The sequence below is a fragment of the Lathamus discolor genome, chromosome 1, assembly GCF_037157495.1.
Source record: "Lathamus discolor isolate bLatDis1 chromosome 1, bLatDis1.hap1, whole genome shotgun sequence".
Lineage (NCBI taxonomy): Eukaryota > Metazoa > Chordata > Aves > Psittaciformes > Psittacidae > Lathamus > Lathamus discolor.
In genome coordinates this window covers 14,483,833-14,505,203 of record NC_088884.1, presented here as the reverse complement: position 1 = coordinate 14,505,203, position 21,371 = coordinate 14,483,833, and the positions used below count along the sequence as shown (strand labels likewise).

The window sequence follows — 21,371 nt, the reverse complement described above, 5'->3', positions numbered from 1 at the left end:
TGAGAAATTATCTAATTAGTAAAACTGCTACAAACATCTCCCATAATTTCCAGATCAGATTTCTACTTACTAACAGTGCCAAGTCATAGGAACCTGCATTGGTGCATCACTTTGGTAGGAATGCTGTAGCTGGTAAAAAAGAGATCACATTTGCAGTTCAGCATCTTGCTTGGTTTAGCTGCTTAGCTTATTCATTACAAAAGGTTGTGTTTTTGTCATATTTCTGTTCTGATGAGGAAACAAGTAAATTAGTCATTATTTTTTTCCCGAATCTTCAAAAATCTGTCACTGCAAAAGGGGAAACCTACATGGTTTAGACTCTCAAAAATTTGACCAAGCATAGGTGAGGGAATCTCTGCCTCCTTAATGGCTGCTCCAATTATCACCAAATTGGCATCCCTTGTTTCAGATTCTGTCATCTCTGTCATTACGGTGTGTCTTCTTTTGGGGGTTCCCTTCTCAGTATAACAGATTTGGCAATGCTTCAGAAGCAGTATCACAAGCATGGAGTCTCATCCAGCACTTTACCAGTTTTGAGCCTGGATGGATATTTTAAAGCCAGGCCTCTCAATAACTGATGGATCTGCAGCTTTTAAAGAAAATACATTTTAGCTCTGAGGCAATAATAATTGCATGCAACCAAAGAATATTCCCTCACCTAGTGACATATTCTCATGAATCGTCTGTTAAGCTGGCCTTCAGAAAAAAACATTTAGTTGCTTCACATTCATGACCATGTCTTCTAAAAGTAGCTGATTTAAATAACAGTTTGTTATCAAAGGAATATAGTATATGTAAGGGAAGGGTAAAAGTACACAAATGGCTGTATGTGTGCTGAAGGAGAGAAAAAGATTTCTGAGGAGCTGGAAGGTTTAGTGTCATATGGAAGATTCCCTGTGTGGTACTAATAAAACTTACATACTATATTACAATAAGGTTCATGTCTATGGATCTGAATGTCAACTGAAATTGAACATCTTACTATTTTTTCATTTTGTGACTCTTCTGAGGATGGTTATATGTGGCAAACTTCCATGTTGTTGTGGGTTGACCCTGGCTAGATCCTAGGTGCCCACCAAAGCCACTCTATCACTCCCTTCCTCAGCTGGATAGGTGAGAAAAAAATAATAAAAGGCTGGTGAGTCGAGATAAGGACATGGAGAGATCACTGTCATAATGGGCAAAACAGACTTTGCTTGGGGAAATCAGTTTAATTTACTGCAAATCAAAATCAGAGTAGGATAATGAGAAATAAAACCAAATCTTAAAAACAGCTTCCTCCAACCCCTCCCTTCTTTCTGGGCTCAACTTCATTCCCAATTTTATCGAACGTCCCCCCACCCAGTAGAACAGGTGGATGTGCAATGGGGTTGTTGTCAGCTCATTCTTCTCAGGGGAGGACTCCTCACTCTCTTCCTCTGCTCCATCATGGGGTCCTTCCCACAGCAGACAGTCCTCCATGGACTTCTCCAGCGTAAGTGCTTCCCACAGGCTGCAGTTCTTCATGAACTGCTCCAGTGTGGGTGTCTTCCATAGGTGCAGCCCTTCAGTAGCAGACTGCTCCAGCATAGTTCCCCGTAGGGTCACCAGTCCTGCAGCAAACCTGCTCCAGTGCAGGCTTCCCACGGGGTCACAGCCTCCTTTGGGTATTCTTCTGCTCCAGTGTGGGGTCCTCCATGCTCTGCAGGTGGAATCTGCTCCACCATGGACCTCCATGTGCTGCAGGGGCACAGCTGCCTCACCATGGGCTGCACCATGGGCTGCAGGGGAATCTCTGCTCCAGTGCCTGGAGCACCTCCTGCCCTCCTTCTGCACTGACTGGGTGTCTGCAGGGCTGGTTCTCTCACAGATTCTCACTCTGTCTTGGGCTGCAATCGCTCATGTGCAGTAACCTTTTCGCCTTAGCCAGCAGTAGGTCCATCTTGGAGCTGACTGCGCTGTTGGATGCAAGGGAAGCTTCCAGCAGCTTCTCACCTGTAGATCCCCTGCTACCAAAACCTTCTATGCAAGGTTTTTTGAAAACATGTTGTTTTTTAAACCAAATATACACATACGAGAACATATGTTGTTTGGAAAAAAGTTTCTCTTAAGTGTGATAGAGACTACCTATTTTAGAAAAGAGTTTGTATTGTTTTTGTCTCCCATGCAAACAGAGGACATTATTTGCAGTGTCTGTTCCCTGATGACACCCAAAGGTATGCAGAATCCTGAGACCTTGTGATTTCTCAAGGTTAAATCAAACTGAAGGCAAACATTTCTCATCCAAGTTAACTGAGCCAACTTACTTGCTTTGGCACTGGTACCACATCCTAAAAAAAGCAGGTTTTTCTTGCTTTTGGGCAGGTGGCTGGAATACCATATAGAGTTCATTTTTGACTGTCAGGATTGAAATTATTTCTCAGCCAGGGCAAAATATACATACACCTGTTAACTATTAAATTGTGGAGAAAAAAACCTTTTCAAAGGTCCAAAATGTACTTCAGATGTAAGAAAAAGATCAGAATTTCAGACCAATTTCTGTTAAAATGAAGAAAAAGATGCATGTATTTCCATTACCTTACATGAATGGAATTACATGAAGGTAACTCTATTACATTCTGATCAAGAAAATTAATGCAACTCTTGTAGACTGTTCTTAAGCCAGTGAGAGTTTAACTACAGACTGAGGCAATGATGGCATAGATGGTTATTGCAAGCATGTCACAGACTTAGGTAAATACTGATTTTTTTTTGCAGTCACCAGTATGTTTTTTAACACATGCTTGAGTATTGTGTATCAAAACTTGTGTATTTTAATTCCTTTGCCTGTGCTGTTCCTAAAATGAACCTTTAAAACAGGAAGGATCAGAGATGTTAAACAGTCTTTATTTATCTTTACTTCAGAGTAAGTAGCTTTCAGAAAGACTACTCCTTATTAGTAGAAGCTTTCTGAAATTTAAAAGATTGTTCAGTAATTATAACTCATGCTAATGAACTAGATATGAAATTAAGAAATACTAAGTTAATTATTACTTACACCAATTGTTCTAAGAATTCATTCAGACATCTTCTAAATTAAATTTAAAATGTCATGTCTGAGAGCTATCAGGGGTCAAGATTATAGGCAGAATCAGAGAAATGAGTCTAAGAGTACTCAACTAAGAAAGAAAATTAGGTTTTTACGTTACTTTCAAAATATACAGTACATACTGTAGCAAAGGCCTCTCTCACGAATTGATGTAAAATTCCTGATGAGCTAATTGTGCTTTTAATTGATATTTGGCTGGACGATTTTATGTTTTCCTGTTGTCATTATTGAAGAGTGCTAGAAGCATTCCAAAGTAATTCTTTGCTTCATATTATATTAGGTTTTCATGGAAATATTGACCATTATATTTATAACTCTTATTTATTAACATGGACCTAAATCCAAAAAGTGTGTGACAGTTGCCTGCCAGGCTACACTTAAGAAATAAGGTTTATTAAACACTTCACTTTCTTCTCAGAAATTATGTTATACAATTTGTGTTAGTAATTTGGCTTGGTAGGATTGCACAGAAAGATGGGTAATAGTTTTCTTGCAGGATAAAAGCTAAAATGGTTAGCTAGCGAAATGAGTGAATAATAGTTTATACATTTAGAGCAAAAGCCATGCTGCCAATGTAGCACACACACATAGTGTCCTCCTTGCAGTTTCGGTCAGAGATCTGCAAGATCCATGTGAGAGAAGGGCATTTTCACTAACTGGCTAATTGTGTTTATGGAACAATTTGTGCTCTCTTCGTATGAGCAGAAACGACAAGTTTTGGTTTTGTGTTCTCAACAAAACAGTCATAACAACAGCAGTTAAAAATAATCTACTGTCAGGAGCCAAATATGGCTTTCTGAAGGCTGCAGCCTGTTTTGGTGGGGGTTTTTTTGTTATTTTATTTTGTTGTTTTTTCTTTTTGCATAAATGGTTTATTGATCCATTGTGGAGTAATTCAGCAATGAAATTATATTGAAAATTAAAACCAGTAGTAAGTAATGGATGATCCAATTTCCTGCAGCTTGAGCTTATTGACACAGTTTGTTACTAATGCATGCAGGGAAAACTTCAAGTAAAACTTTCTTTTTAAATTTCACCTGCATTACATAGGATAGTTTTTGCAGGAGGATTGCTAAAGTGGATGCTAAGTCCCTAGATAACTGCTGTGTGCAAATACCACACAAACATTTCGAAATAATTTTTTAGGAGTATAGATTTTCTTTCATCTCTTGTTCACAGTTGTGCAGTTACTTATTGTTTTTTTGATATATTTTGAATTTTTTTCTATTTGATCTACATATGGGAAAAAATCTGATGATTTATATAACCCATATATGAAATGCAGTAAGTTTTACATTTATCTGCTGAACTTACAGAGGTTTTTGTCCATGCAGTATCAGTCCTATCTACCAAAATTGATAATTAGAATTACTGCTTCTGGTTTCATTTGGTTTGGGTTGGGTTGGGTTGTGGTTTTTTTTTCTTCGCTTATTAGCTTAATACATTTACTAATAGCTTCAATTCTAATTCTCGCTCCTGTCAGTCAAAACTTCTTGTGTACAATCATTTGCTTTTTTCAATATAAGAATTTGTACATAATTCTTTAATTGTGGTAAGAGACTTTATTTATGCATAATTGTAGCAGGGTTTTTTTTGGTTTATGTTGCTTTCAAGCGTAGATAATAAATATGCATTTTCCTATGTTGTAGAGATAATAAAAAGAACCAGTGATAATTATTACACTTTGTAATCTTTTTCTTTTTTGCCTTAGGCCTTAAAGAACACAGCGCACACCTCTTTATTTTTACAGGGTTTCTGAAAACCTCTGCAAAACCTAACGGTGCAGACCAAATTATTTCCATTTTTGTTTCCAAGTACTTATTGCAAAAGTTTTTCTTTTCCTTCCTGTTAGTGATTTCATAATCATAATAAAGGAGGAAATTATTTGGGAGTAGGAGAATGTGTCGGGTCTGATGTGGAGTCACTGACTGGTATTTGTCATATTATTTTCCTGATATTTATGAGGTAAACATGTCAGCAAAATTAACTTTCAAATCCTTTCACCCTTCTAGGTGAAATTCAGTCTTGTGCATGAAGTCTGTAAAGGTTCAAAACTTTATCACAATCTACTCTTCTATATTCAGGAAGATGAATGGAAGAGAAAAATATTTTTTGAGCTATTGTTTGCCTTTAACACTGATGGAGGATATTAATTTAATAATTTTCAGTGTCTAATCAGACAGAAAAGAATGCCAGATTCTCTCAAACTGTATCTTAAGGAATATTTCTGGTAAAATATAGTCTCATACAGTAGTTTATAAAAGAAATTATCAGTGGGAGAAAGCTTTATGGAATCTCAAAACAGAAATAGTTTTGTTTTACAGACTGTATGATATATTTCTTAAAAAATACAAAAGAAGCAAAAGGATTTGCATAGTAATAAATTGGTCTTTTAGCATAATTAAATTATTACAGAAATACTCTTTGTGTTTAAGAAATCATATATTTACCAACTCAGGACAATTTTGCATTTTCACTTTGAAGGATTTAAAAACTCAGTCTTGATTACTGAGTAATGTGAAACTGTTGTAAAGAAAGATGTAAATCAGAGTCCTTTTCTTCTGCAAATAAGCTATTATTTTTTCAGTTTCCACTGAAAGTACAGATAGAAATTCCATTATAATATAGTTCTGTCATGCTCATCCTTTTAGCTGACAGAAAAAAAATATTGAAAAAGCACTAGTTGGATTTTGTGAATTGCAAAGTAAATAATTATTATTTTTTACTAATAAAGTCAAAATTAATAAGATTCACTTTTGAGGATTCCTTATTCATCTAATATATTTTGTTCTTAACAGGTTAGTGATTAGCTTATCACATCCTCACCATCACCCCCCACCAAAGTGAAACAAACCTTACCAAAACCAGTTTTCCTGTTCTGACTTGTGAACATCCCTGATCAGTGCTGTTGCACAGTTCAGCTGAATCTCCTGGTGAAAGTGTTTTTCTCTCTTAAGATGATTTTCTTTAGTTTTAGAATGTTCTCCTTCTGCCTTCTGCTTTGGGGGTATATCTTACAGACAGTAAAAAGCAATCAGCATCTGGAGGCAACAACCTGGATCAAAAGTGTGTTTCTGTCTATGGACAGACTTGGTTATCCAAAGCAAAATAAGAATTATCGCTATCTGTAGTCCTGTCTCTAAATGCTTCATCATGTTATTAATTTGGTGTGCATGTTAAAATCACTTCTCTTCATGAATGATTGCAGAGTAACAGATCCTACGTAAAGGAAAGCAAAAGTGTGTCGTAGAAGGCTGACTGGCATTGCGAAAATGACAGGTACTTTGGAACTAACTATAGGAATTTTGCATACTTCACACCTCAGCTTTAGGACTTATCTGTAGTTATTCATTTTTTGTAATATCAGGACATGCTGAGGCACTGCTTCCATGTGGATTTCTGTGGAGGATGACTTGAATCACCAATGTAAATTTTTTTTTTTTGCAGCACTTGTTCTTCTCTTAGAGGTTTCCTCTAGTTTATGCTATTTAGCTTGTTACAGCTGAAGAAATCCTGTCCCCAGGACATAAACATTACAAGAATCCAAGCTCCAATCCCATAATTATATATCACTGAAAAGTTTCTTGTTCCCCATTGTGCTGTGATTTCTGCCAAAACAACATAGTAAACAGTCCCTGATAGTGCAACGAGCTAATACAGAATTACAATGTATTTTGATTGAGTAGCATTTTGAAACCTAAAGGACTTCAGTGAAGGTTTTTTTAAGTGACTGTTCAATGGAATTCATGCCATAAATGTGTGAATTTTCCTAACAAAGCATTGTATGTTTTTCTTTTTAACTAATTAGCCATTATTTTTGCAATTCTTTTTAGAACCATTGGATACAAAAAGAAGTATGTAAAAGTTCCACATGGGCATATTTGGGTGGAAGGTGATCATCATGGACACAGCTTTGATAGCAATGCTTTTGGCCCGGTAAGTCTATTTTCTACAATTTGCAACTGAAAAGCAGTGCTTGTCTCCTGGGTCGTTTGTACAACACAGAAGTATGAATTGACTGTGACAGTATTTTTGTGAGAATTATTAAACTTTATCAGTAGAGATTGAGTTTATTCTTAACTATTAGAAAAAGAACAAAGACTCCTTTTAATTCCCCCATGTGGAAGGAGCAGTGGTAGAGTTTTTAAATTTGAAGGGATGTACGGGAGGAGTAGCCAGAGGGCGAGCCAGTTCCCTGTAGCTGACAGATGCTCCCTGAGGACGTGTTGCCAGCTGATGTAATTTGGAATAGTTCCCTCCCAGGAGCTTGGTCTTGCTTTAGTGCCAATGCTGGGGTAAAAAATTAGGAAATTGTAATTGTGCTTAGCAAATGTTAACTGTTAAATTGGTCTGTGGACGATGCTAGAGATATTTCAAAAATTTCCCCAAAATAAATATATAAGTTTTCTTTGCATAGGGCCATTTTCATATTGAATAAAGACAAAACTTAACCTGAAAAAATTGTTTCTTGTAACAGACTGGTAGAACTGTGCATCTGTTATCAAAAGACAGTAAATGCTTTCTCTGCGCTCCAGTTTTGGTTTGGTTTTGCTTTTGTTAACTTTGTGCCGATTCCAGTTCTTGTTTTAGATTCAGCAAGCATGCAGGAAATAGTTGCATGAGCTGTGCATCCTGATGTGGAAATACAAATCATTTTTGCCCTACTCCATATGCAGGGTTTTGACATGTGTTTTTAAAAGACAATGCTTTTCTGATACAAAAGGCACCCACCAGTTGTCACAGGGAAGTTGTCAAGGCTGGATTTTTCCTCCTTTGTGCACCCATGTTTCATACAGAAGTCAGCCCACTGGCTAATTTTATTAACAACAGCAAAGAAGTTATGAATTTGTCTGGCATCTGGAAGTTTAGCATAATTACTAACTTTAAATAATTCGTTCTCAGGAAAAATTAAAAAAAGACATACTGTCTCTGTCTGGTTTGGAGTACGTGATGCCATTGCCTCCCTTTTGGATGGTCTCACGTATTTTTTTGTGCTTGTCTTTCTTGCTATTTTCCATTATTATTTTCCTGCCAATATCTTCTAAGATTTCTAACATTTAGTTTTAGAGGTTCTTTCCTGTAGAATTTAATTCAATCTACCCTGTTCAGGTATCTCTTTCCTTTTCTGTCTCACTCTTTGTTCCCAAAGTAAATCTTAGATATAAAACCACTAATCTTTTCAATTACAAATATACTGGCAATGTAGCCTCTGAAGAGAAGGAAACTTCCAGATTTAAAGCAGATTCACAGCAGCTCACGCAATAGTTAATACAAGGTAAAATTCTCAAGGTAGGTTCTATATAGTTTTCATGCAAGATAGCATGTTGGGGTAAATGTAACTACCCTCAGACTTTTACTCAATCCACTGATGTTTATAAATATTAGAAAAGTGCCTTCACTAGGCTTTGACCTCACATTAGTCATCAGCTGCTAGCTAAAATTGGATATCTTGTCACTTTTCTTATAGTAATGGCACCTTTTGAAAGCTTGTAAGATAGCTTCTGACAGTGAATTCCTTAGCATCCCACAAGAATAATGACCTTTATATTGTGTAGACTATGGGTAAATCAGCTGTATTTTCCTCTGAAATTAAGAGGCATTTTCCTTTGAAATTAAATTGTAGAAGCAATTTGAATGCAGGCAGAAGGGGGCAGAGGAGATCACAGGGATAGAAAATAGCTTGAGAATAATAAAATTTGGAAAATTTTCCCCTGTAGAAGAAAATGGAAAGCATGTTTAGAAGGACACACTGGACTCCAGGTTCTTTTCCATTCTACACATTAGGTTTTCGGTTACTGGGACATTTTTTACCCCTCTGTCAGCTTTACTCTGGAGATCACTTGCACAGGTGAATTAAAATATTAAAATCACTCTCTTCAATCTATTCAGAAGGTATGTTCTATTTAAAAGCATTTTCTCTTATAAGAGTGCAGTAGTCATAGGGAAGATTACACAACAAGGACAGGAAAGCATTTTACTCACTTTGCTAGAGATTAGGTTAAATGTTATGTGTGTCACAATTATTACTTGCAAAACCAGACATATTTTCTTGGATCAAAAGATTCAGTAAAAATAATGTATTTTTTTAAAGTGTATGATGTTGCAGGCTACCATATTTTCAATTTTCATGCAATCTTGTAGTAGAAAAACATATATAGTGTAGACAGTTGATCCCAGTAATGTCAGATAGATAATTTTAATGTTACATGAGACATAAAAGGAAATTATGGAAAACCAGATTGAGAACAGATGTTAGAATAACTTTTTCTCTTGGAGGATAGCAGTATGTGTAATGGCCTAATGAGTTAGTGTGATAAAGCAAAAACCCTGATACCAATCAAGTTTTAAATTAGATGAACCTTTGGAGAGATATGAATTTCCAAAATGTAAAACCTTGTCAAATTAAATTATCTCTACTTAGTTCATAAAATATTATAAAATATCTTGCCTGTTATTACATTATTTTTATAGCGCTAAAATTGGAATATTAAGGCATAGAGAGACATTTTCCTGAAGTCTGTAAATACAATGAAAATGTTTCAACTAAGATTAGGAAATGTTTAATATTTCTTTTCTACTTAGTCATGTCTTTGAATAAATGAACACCTTGTAACAGGACATCTGTGGGTAATGCTGGATAAGAAATGCTGTTAAATTGCTAAAATAAAAATTAAATATTAATTGCCTCTCCAGAATATTGGACTAAATTTAGTAGTGTATGTTTATTGTGCATTGTCTTTAAAAAATGCTTTGTGTAATACAGAATGGTAGGTGTTATACTGTTTTGATACTGCTATTTCAGGTTTGGAAATATGTCATGTCAGCCATTCATTATGCTGAAAATAGCTGTTTTGAATAGAAGCCAATAAATATTCACAGTACTTGCATCTTTTTACTATTATTTAAGGGGATAAAAAATTACATACAGCTGGAAATTTATTTCAGTTACTGGGACTAGAATAGAGATTTCTACTCAGTTGGCTACTACTGTTATCAAATTGTTATAGAGTAAAATCAAACTTTTATGATATTAGCTTAGCATTCTTTAATTGGCATACTATAGGAATGTAATAATAGTTGATTTTGTTTTCAGTTCTGATAATTTTGCGATTTTGGAGGGGCTTTTTACTATGAGGTTGTAGTTTGACAGCATAAGAAATACAACATTAATGTTCCTGGCAATACTGCTTCTTTCTTAGATCAGAAACGCAGCAGACACATTATAAAGAATTGAGGAAGTATTAAACTTGATCATGTAGTAAACTCCTCTGCTGCTTCAAATTTCTTACAGATTTTAATGGGTTAACTTTATGCCAGATCAGTTACTGTCATTGCTTGCACAGCCAGGATAATGCCAGCATAAAAACAAAGTGATAATTCATATTCTGAATCTGTCACTCTGGCTAAGTCAAGGGAAGAGTCATTATAGGCTGTACTTTGCCCAGATCAAATGTGTAGAGTTGGCATCTAGCAGTGCAGAGATGGTTATGCAACCAACATGTAAAGAGATCTGAGAAATACCTGTTAAGAAGTGCATACAGTGAGTGATAGATAGATAGATGATAGATAGATAGATAGATAGGTAGATTGATTTCTGTATGTAAACACATTCATTGAGTAGCATTTCCAGAATAAGAAAGAAAAAGAAAGAAAAAAAAAAAAAAAAGGAAAAGTTAGTTTACCAAAGAAATCCCTATAAGACGAAATTGATTTTTTTTTTTTCTTATTACTACATTTCTGTGTTTCCAAATGCTTGCAAGATGAAGATCTGAAAGACCTTTATAAAATTAGGGCTGGAAGTCAGTGGCAGTCATTCAGCTGTCTTGTAAAGGACCTGAACAAAAGTTCATTAAAGTCAACGAGAGATTTCCTTTGGCTTTAATGGCTTTCGATAAGGCTCTTTATGAGTTAAGCTTCACAATCCAGTGTAAGAGGAAAAATGCTATTATTCCCCTTATCTTCCTGGGAAACCTGAGGTAGGTTGAGTACTTTTTCATTAAACATATTTGGCTCAGCCAGGTCCTTATCCTACTTCTTTTACTAAAAATAGAGTTATCTTTTGATGTATTTACTCTCAAAACTAAATCCTGTTGAACCTGAGCCTGGCTTTTTATTTAACAGAAGTTTTACATTCATAAGCTTTAAATGAGTAAATAGCTTTTAGTCAGCATTACTGTAGAGGCCATTTTTATGATTGTCTATATAAGCAATTTTGTACAGTAAGTTCATGTAATAAACTATCTGAAAAATATTCCTAACTAATTTCTTCAGCACAAGCCTGTAGAATGTGACTAGAAAACTCTATAGAGTAGGATCACATTCAAAATAAGTGAGTATGCTGGGTTTGTTAGTTATTTTAATTTGCTTTTCAAAAGTTACCATCATCTCTCTTCAGATATGGCAGAAATGGTTTAACTGCTAACCCTCAAATTCAATTAATAATAGGAATGGAGTATCCCTATTATAACTATTTTCTTAAACTGATCCAGTATTTCGCTCTATAAGTACTGTTAGTGAATGCAAGCAGTCAAAACCAGAAAATATTAAAAGTTCATCAGGCAATAAGGTGAACTGAAATATAACTCTCTTAGTGAAGGGCATTGTGTGACTGACTGTTAGTAAAGGAAATACTTGAATCAAGAGGTCTGTGTCTTGTGAGAATAGCCTGGTTTCATATCATCTGTCTTCTAAGACAGGTTCAGAAGACAGTTTAAGGAAGAAGCAGATATCTTTCTGCAGTTCTGGATTACTTGCGTAATAGCAGACAATGAATGCCACGTCCTAAAAGTGCACATCATCTCAGTGATGATCTTGCCATCTGCTGAGGGTTTCATTTATGAGCTGTAAATGAGTGGAAGAATCACATATCCCCCTGAAATGGAGCAGCCTCTAAGGCAAAATATGGGAAGAGTTTAACAGCTCACGGCAGTGTGCTGAACGGCGCCATGTTAAAATTACACAGTAAGGTATACAGGCCAGGGCAGAATCATCCCACAGAGAATTCTGCCAGGTCTCAAAATACCTAGTGACCCTGTTTGCGTCCCCATACTCCAACCAGCCCCTGAGAGAGGCTTAAGACAAATAGTTTCAATATCAGGTACCCCGAACCTAATTTTCTTAGCTCAGACTGAAGTCATGCACTGAGAAACAAAAGTGTGATTTTCACAAGAAAACGCCTAGCTATGCTTACACTCGTAAAGTTAATGTAGGCGAGGATAACACTGGTGGAAAAGTAGTCAGCGAAGGCTGGGAATGACCTACTGGGGAATTTTCTGCATCTATTTTCTACCTGGTGTAACCTATTCAGCTTCCTGCTACCACTGCAACTAGTACTTGCACCTTCGCTTTCTCTTATATATGTAGCCTGGGAGAGCAGCATGACTCCTATGGGATTGGTAACATTTCTATTTTTTCTCTTGGGTATTAAGAAATGAAGCTGTGTTTAAAAAGGATGTGTAATGCAAATATTCAGTCAATAACGTTCCATAATATTTATCCCTGGCCACTAGCAAAAATGAAATAGGTAACATTGTTTACAACCAGAGAAATGACTCTGCACTGGAGCATGAAGTTACCAGTGATAAATAGGATGCATGCAGAACTTGAACTTGTAAAAGTCTATGATGAATAGAAAAGACAGGACATTATGTGTTATGACTTTTGATAAATAAACCTCGAAGGGTAAATATGCTTGTCCCTTTTGAGAGAATATTATATGTGAGATGCAAATTGGGATGGTGTCTTGTCTATTGAGAATGACAATTCTCTCCGGGAGCTGCTGAAGGGTAGCCTTGGTAATAAGATTGTGCGGCCTCACTGTCCATTAAATTGACTAACTGAATTTGCAGTATAGGGAAGAAAAAGTCCTCTGTAGCTGTCCTAATTCTCTTGGAAAATAAAATATTTAGCTTGGCTGTAGTCTAAACCAGTACATAAAAATGAATCTTTCAAGCAGCCTTGCTAAAAGCTCTCAAATTTACTCTATTTCTTAAGCAATGGAATGTTTTTGAGGACTTGTAAAGTAGCAGAAAGTTTTGGGGTTTTGTCTTAGTTAGGTGAATATTTCTGAATACAAGTACCTTTAAGGGATTTTCCAACCACATTGGTAAGAACCACAGGTGTCCTGGTTTCAGTTGTGATAATTTCCTTCCGAGTAGCTGGTGCAGTGCTGTTTTTTGGCTTTAGTCTGAGAACAATGCTGATAACATTCCAATATTTCAGTTGTTCCTAAGTAGCTCTTACCCCAATCGAGGACTTTTCAGTCTCTTACGCTTTGCCAGTGAGGAGGCAGCAGTGACGGGACATCTGACCCAAACTAGCCAAAGGGCTATTCCATACTATAGCACGTCATGCCCGGCATATAAACTGGGGGAGTTACCTGGGAGGGATCCATTGCTGCTTGAGATAGGCTGGGTATCAGTCAGCATGTGGTGAGCAGTTGTATTGTGCATCATTTGTGTTTATTGATTTTTCTTCCGAATTCCCCTTTAGTTTTATATACTCTCCCCTTGTTATTTCCCTTGCCATTATTATTGTTCTTATTATTATTTAGTATTATACTGTACTGTAGTTATTAAGCTGTTCTTATCTCAACCTGTGGGGTTTACATTCTTTTGATTCTCCTCCCCATCCTGCTCAGGAAGAGGTGAAAGAGTAGAGGGTGAGCGAGCGTCTGTGTCCTGCTGAGTTACTGGCTGGGCTTAAAACACAACAACCAGTTTTGATGTCACTTACATTGAAAGGAACTAGGAAAAAATGTTGAAACAATGTTAGATTGGTTTAATGAAATAGTAGAAGAGATCAGAGAGCTGTCAGATGCATGACATAATTTGTAATTTACTAATTTGAACAGCTCTGCATTAAAATATAATAATTTGCTGAATCCTATATACTGCTTCATCAGTTTCTTTACAATTCTATTTCTCTCAAGTTCCAGCCTAAAATACCCTTATATTTGATAAGCACTCTGCATAATTTATAGCATTATATTCCCTATATAGGATCTCATAAATTACTTGTTTTAATGGAAATGAGGCACAAAGGAATCTTTGCTGACTTTGCTATGATTTAACTGTATATGGAATTTTGATTCATGCTGGCATTCACATTAAGATTTGCCAGGACGTCATTTAAAAATCCATTGAATGATTTTGTTTCTATTTTTACTTCCTTGGACATCAAACGTTGTCAAAGCTCAGTCACTGTTTAGTAAAATAAAGTTCTAAATTTTAGTTAGTAGTATTAAAGGAAATTATTATCCACCTGATTTCAATTTTGGATGACATAAATGCTTTGGTGTAATATATACTCATCTCACTGAATCGCCCAATCTTGAGATGTCTATTTTACTATAGCACCTTGTTTTCATGATTGTACATCATATTGGGAGGTTAAGAATGCATATTTATGTGGTAGTGAATGTGCTTATTTAATTTATTTACAAGTATATGTTTGTTTACTTTTTAGAAGCAAAACTTAATTGATGTATGATGAGCAATATTAATAGAATTACCAATGATTCTATAATTTATTTCAGGGAAATTATTTTTCCCATCTACTTGGTTGATGTCCAGTCTGGGGTACTGTGGTTTGTGGATTCCCTGCACAGGAATTACAATGATGTATGGAAATGAGACCTTTTAAAAGCCCTAGTAATGAACCTGTAGTACGTGATGTAGAAGAGGCTTTGAGAACCAGGCTTGTTCAGCCTTGAGCAGAGAAGGGAACTAGGAGAGCTCATGGCTGTCCTCGTCTACAGTACTGCATATAGGGAAAGCAGGGCCCAACTTGTCTCAGAGATTCAGAAGAGTAGAACAAAACAGGCAAAAGTCACAGCATAGAATCATAGAATAGTTAGGGTTGGAAAGGACCTCAAGATCATCCAGTTCTAACCCCCTTGCCATGGGCAGGGACACCTCACATTAAACCATGTCACCCAAGGCTCTGTCCAGCCTGGCCTTGAACACTGCCAGGGATGGAGCACTCACAACCTCCCTGGGCAACCCATCCCAGTGCCTCACCACCCTAACAGGAAAGAACTTCTTCCTTATATCCAGTGTGAACTTCCCCTGTTTAATTTTTAGCCCATTACCCCTTGTCCTGTCACTACAGTCCTGATGAAGATTCCCTCTCCAGCATCCCTATAGGCCCCCTTCAGGTACTGGAAGGCTGCTATGAGGTCTCCACGCAGCCTTCTCTTCTCCAGGCTGAACAGCCCCAACTTTCTCAGCCTATCTTCATATGGGAGGTGCTCCAGTCCCCTGATCATCCTCGTGGCCCTCCTCTGGACTTGTTCCAGCGGTTCCATGTCCTTTTTATGTTGAGGACACCAGAACTGCACACAATACTCCAGGTGAGGTCTCACAAGAGCAGAGTAGAGGGGCAGGATCACCTCCTTCGACCTGCTGGTCACGCTCCTTTTGATGCAGTCCAGGATAAGGTTGGCTTTCTGGGCTGCGAGCGCACACTGCCAGCTCATGTTCATTTTCTCATCGACCAGCACCCCCAAGTCCTTCTCCTCAGGGCCGCTCTGAATCTCTTCTTTGCCCAACCTGTAGCTGTGGCTGGGGTTGCTCCGACCCAGGTGTAGGACCTTGCACTTGGCATGGTTGAACTTCATAAGGTTGGCATCAGCCCACCTCACAAGTGTGTCAAGGTCCCTCTGGATGGCATCCCTTCCCTCCAGCGTATCAACCGGACCACACAGCTTGGTGTCATCAGCAAACTTGCTGAGGGCACACTCAATCCCACTGTCCATGTCAGCGATGAAGATGTTAAACAAGACCGGTCCCAACACCGATCCCTGAGGGACACCATTCGTTACTGCTCTCCAGCTGGACATTGAGCCATTCATCACAACTCTTTGTGTGCGGCCATCCATCCATTTCTTTATCCACCAAGTGGTCCACCTATGAAATTGATGTCTCTCCAATTTAGAGACAAGGATGTCATGCAGGACAGTGTCAAATGCTTTGCACAAGTCCAGGTAGATGACATGGGGAATTCTGAATAAATATTAGGATTTTATTTTTTTTTTTCCCATAATGTGGCAAGTCATGCATTGATTACCCAGAAAGTTTCTGAGACCTCAATTTGTGGAGATAGTAAAAATCCTGACTGGATAAGGCCTTGAGCAACCTGAGCTAGCCCTGCTCCCTGTAGGAGGTTGCATCAGATGACCTTCAGATGTCCCTTCCTACCTATATGATTCTGTAAATCTAGAAAAGCAATTTGTATTTTGTCAGTAAATGGTTCTATTTAGGACATACGACAGTAAACTTACAAAAGTTTGCTGTCCTATGTGTTAACACAGCAGAGCCACACTTACCAAGGGTAGAAAAATGGTAAATTTATCCACTGTAGTACTACTATACTATTGTTGCATTCTTTCAGAGGATTATCAAATATATCAACTTTCATTTTAGATTGTGCAAGTGTTTTTTTGCAAAACTTCATCTCTATTCCTTCTTGTTCAAAAAGGAGGAGTTTGAAATGTATACTGTATATGAATCTTCCTAACTCGGCCATGTTCAAAGTTCAGCCTGGGTAGAGAAGAAAGGTTTTCCTCAAATACTATACTATTATATTAACAGCACACACTTTTTTTCTTTCTCCAAGCAGTGATTCAAATGCTATATGGACCAAACAGAAATATTTAATTAAAGCTAAACCACTAGGATCCTGATCTTGAGAACATTTATGTATACAGAGTTTTATCTCTTCTTCAACGGACTGCATGATTAAGAGTGTTCTTTTTTGTTTATATTGGTTCTTTGCTCTTTCACTTATTTTGAAGGACTTAATGTATAAAGCACCCCAGCTTAAACTGAATCATTTTAGTGATTTTAGGGGTTGACATTTATTTCAGTAAATTTCAGGTTTTTAAATCTTAAATAGTCATAAGTTTGTGTTTTTTTAAGAATTGTATTTCTGATTGTAATCAAAGGCATCAAAGCATTGTACAAACTATGTTTTTTTATAAAAGTAGCATAGAATGGATAGATTTATTCAAGATTTTTTTTTTAATAATTCAAACTGTAAGGGTATAGAAATATTCTAGTTCTAGAAATTTTCTAGTGAACATAATCATGGTGTTGCCAGAAGAACTTTCAGATTAATAGCAGAAATTGAAAGTTATTTGTTCTCCTTTTCACTGCAGAAAAGGAAGAATAATTCTAGAGAGATAATTCTCAAGAGATAATTCTCATAGAATATTACGTTTGCTGAGAGCAATAATGCTAACAAACAGAGGAGTAAATATGTTTAGAAAACAAATTGTAAAATATATTCATTTTCCCTTGATTATTATTTAAGAAAATGTCAATTAAATTTCTGCATAGTTATTCAGTTTACTTGCTCTGAGGACTTGGGCACTGCAGATTAGCTTTTAGTAGGGTTTGAAATTTTTTGTAGGCTTCAATTAAGGGATATTGCAGCTGAATATCAGATTCAGGAACCTGTACAATTGTTTTGATTTTTCTCTTATTTTCAAAAAAGAGTTGTGTATAATATGAAAACCGTTATTAATAACAGCATGAAATAGTAATAACCATGGCGCTTCCTGTGTTGTTAATATATACTGCTTCCTCTTCCATTTATGTACCATTTATGTAACTATATATTCTCATATAATCATGGAAAATATGTTTGACATAATTTGATACAGCACAGAAATCTCCCATCAGGTGACCAACAGCTCTTTGTGGTGGTGAGGACAAGTCCAATGTAAACATTTGAATAGAACTGATGCATAACAATGCCTGCAAGCTGCAAGATCTGTAACTCAATATCATATTTTCTAATTGCAAAATTGCTTTTTTCCCCCAGTGCATATATCCCAATATGATTTTAATGACTGCTCTTCTGAAATATGTATGTATTAGAGCTTATACCGCTGCTGTCTCTTTCTTGCCACATATATCTTCTTGAAGCTGGAAGACCAGATTACAGGTTTTAGGAGATGTTACCTTTTAAGCCTAATATTTGTGAGATATAAGTTGCAGAAAGACAGGTGGAAGGAAATGAAGGAAGCAGTTATTATGATATGATAGTAAGGTCTGATATTTCTTTCTTACCAAAGATGGAAATCTGATGATGAATAATTTGCATACCTTGTAAGTATGGATTTAGGATCAATAATGGATCAATGATAAGAAAGAAAGATGAAGAAAGAAAGAAAAATTCCACAAAATAACACTTCCACTTTCGTGGAAGTCAAGCAATTTTAATAATGAAAATCTATTCAGCATCAGTCAAAGAAATAATAGCCTTAAAAGTCTTTCAGTGTTTTATAATTGTAAAATAAGTTACCAGGCACTTTCTTAAAAAGTCACTCCATTGTGTTTCTTAAGAGCTTAGTAAATGGTCTTTCTAATCACTGTTTTACAGTCACTGGAGTCATTTATGTCAGGTGGCACTTATGTAATATTGCACATTGTTAATACCTTTAGTCAATGTTGCCAGTTATTGGCTGCAGAATATAGCTTTGACTTGGTACATAACTGAGAGAGGAAGGTAAAGAGTTACAAGCCTTCCCAAAATTACTTTTGGATCACCTTGTTGGGACTCAGGTTTTTTTGTGACTAAGCCAGTCAGACATTTTAAAGCCAAAAGCTCAGCTCCCTCTTACTAAAAATGCACAAAAAGAAGAGAAAGCCTGAAATTCCTAACTTACTAGCAGTTTAATAAATTTAATTCTGTATTATGACTTTATATTCGCATATTTTCCTACTATAAAAATTAAAATTTAGGTTTAATTTGCAACTTATTAAAAAACAGGTTTTGTATAATTTACATGCCAAAATAACAGACTCTTGGACTACTCTGTAACAGATGTGAAACTGTTATCCAACATTGAATTTTGGCCATATACATGCTAAATCTAATGAAAACCAGGGGAAGCCTATGACCAAAACAAGGTGCAATACACTGAAAAAGGAGAGGGATCAGAAAAAGTAACTGCCTACAAAATTACCCATGACTTCTCCTTGGCAGGTTATGGCTCCACCTATTATAATATCTATCCTCACATTTGGCAGGAAGCAAGAGCACAACAGAGGTGTTTTTTTTTTTACAATTTTAGTCATTAGATAGAGGCATACCATACTAGAATCGTGGGTGGTTTGGTTTTTGTTTTTTTTTTTTACAATCTTATAATGGTGTCATAACCATGAACCGCTAATTCAAATAGTACCTAAATGGACATGCACTTCGGAATGAAAGTACACATGCTCACTCAAACATTTCTGATATCGCTGCAGCCACTGTATTCTCCATATCTTTATGCTGCAAACAGATAAAACACTCCCCTTTGTCAAGTTTAATATACTGCTTTCACTTGGTTATGTATTGTTTTCTGGTAGGTCCTGTAATACAGGACTTGAGAAAGTGCTTCATGTACACATTTGATCTGTTCTCAAATATGCTGTTATCTCTTCTATGTTTTCATCTGTCTCATTATCTGTATCACAGTTTTATTCCCTGTTTTCTTCTGTTTGAGTTAGGACAAAGAAATACTCCAGGATGGTACTGACCTGATAAACTGAAGTTCTCACATAACCACAAATACATCAGTAATTAATTTCCTGTTTGTACCAAAGAAAGGCTTTACCCATATTGGTAGGAAAAGATTGCTGTGTTTAAGAAAACTAGGCGCTAATTTCAGTAAAGATTCTAACATTATTCTTTATGCCAAATCAAAAATTATTTTAACGATAAATTTATCAAGTAGAGTAAGGTGCAGTTCACATAATAGCATAAGCAAACCTTGCATTTCTGTTGTAGTGTTCATCTCATAGAATCATGAAATCATAGAATGGTTAGGGCTGGAAAGGACCATTTAGTTCCACCCCCCCCCCGCCTCGCAGCGGGCAGGGACATCTCACTGTCCTGGGTTCAGCAGTAGCAGTCATTTTTTCTCCTTCTTGGTAGCTGGTGCAGCACTGTGGTTTTGACTTTCTGCCTGGGAACGGTGCTGATAGCACCTATGCTTTCAGTTGCTGCCCAAATGTTTAGACTGGCCATAGGACTTTGTGAGTCTCATGCTCTGCCAGGGAGGAGGGGAAGCCGGGAGGAAGCAGAGACAGGACACCTGACCCAAACTGACCAAAGAAGTATTCCATACCACAGCACATCATGCCTGGGATGTAACTGAGAGTTACCCGGAAGGGCTAGTTCACCGTGGGGTTGGACTAGGTATCGGTCCGTGTTTGGTCGGGTGGGGTGGGGTGAGTTATCCGTCGGCGGGTGGTGAGGTGTTGTATTCTCTTCCCTTGTTATTTCCTTTATCATTATTATCATTGGTGGTAGCAGTAGTGGTTTGTGTTATACCTTAGTTACTAAACTGTTCTTATCTCAACCCGTGGGAGTTGCATTCTTTTGATTCTCCTCCCCATCCCTCCGGGAGCAGGGGGAGGGCAAGAAGGGGGGGAAGTGAAAGAGAGACTGTGTGATTAATGGCTGACTGGGTTTAAACCACAACACTCACACTAGACCATGTCGCCCAAGGCCCCGTCCAACCTGACCTTGAGCACTGCCAGGGATGGAGCATATACCACTTCTTTGGGCAACCTGTTCCAGTGGCTCACCACCCCCAAAGTAGAGAACTTCCTTATATTCAACACTAACTTCCCCTGTTTAAGTTTCAAGAGTATATGAACTGTTTGTATCTTTAAAAAACAAAATAATATAGTCTTGTTTGTTTGTAGTTGTGTTTACATGCAGTGTGGAAGGCCTTATTTCACATCTGTGTTTTAGTTTAAAGAGATGCAGCAGCCTGAAGTCATGCACTAAAAAAGAAGAAAAGTATAATAGGATATCTGTCTTCCCTCAGAGTTCTCTCCTGGCTCATTTTAAACAAATTAATTTGACAGTAACAAAACCTAAAAAGGTATTTGGATTACTTCAGCAGTAAACTATCAATAGAACCATGTAATTTCAATTTATCACCTGTCTTTAAGTGTATGAAATCCTAAATCTTCATCACATTGCAATTGATTGCTTATACATAGAAAAAAGCTTTAAACTTCACAAAAAAAAAAAAAGAAATTATCGACTACCAGCTGAGCCTTCACATTCTCCCTGACTTGCAGATATTTTAGTGAATCTCACACTACCTGAACTAGAATAGCGCAGTAACCTTAGCTTTACCCTTGTTGCTATGTCTCAAGTCATTAGGATTTTATCCATCAAAAAGAGCTCTGGCCCAAAAAGCACACTGGGCCTTTGAAATTATAACCTAAGAGACAAATCCTGTGAAACCAAACTTCACCTCTACAGCTAGCTTTTATCCTACTAGCATAAATCT

General features: G+C 36.8%; 1 protein-coding gene across 6 annotated transcripts in view; it reads left to right on the top strand.

The window, feature by feature from the left end:
* Positions 1-21,371, top strand: part of IMMP2L (inner mitochondrial membrane peptidase subunit 2) — a 462,983-nt gene that overhangs the window by 354,875 nt on the left and 86,737 nt on the right. For all 6 annotated transcript variants that reach the window (XM_065694205.1, XM_065694272.1, XM_065694444.1 and 3 more), the window contains one exon: positions 6,901-7,003. In XM_065694205.1, coding sequence (XP_065550277.1) covers positions 6,901-7,003 — 103 coding nt within the window. The remainder of the gene's footprint in view (positions 1-6,900; positions 7,004-21,371) is intronic.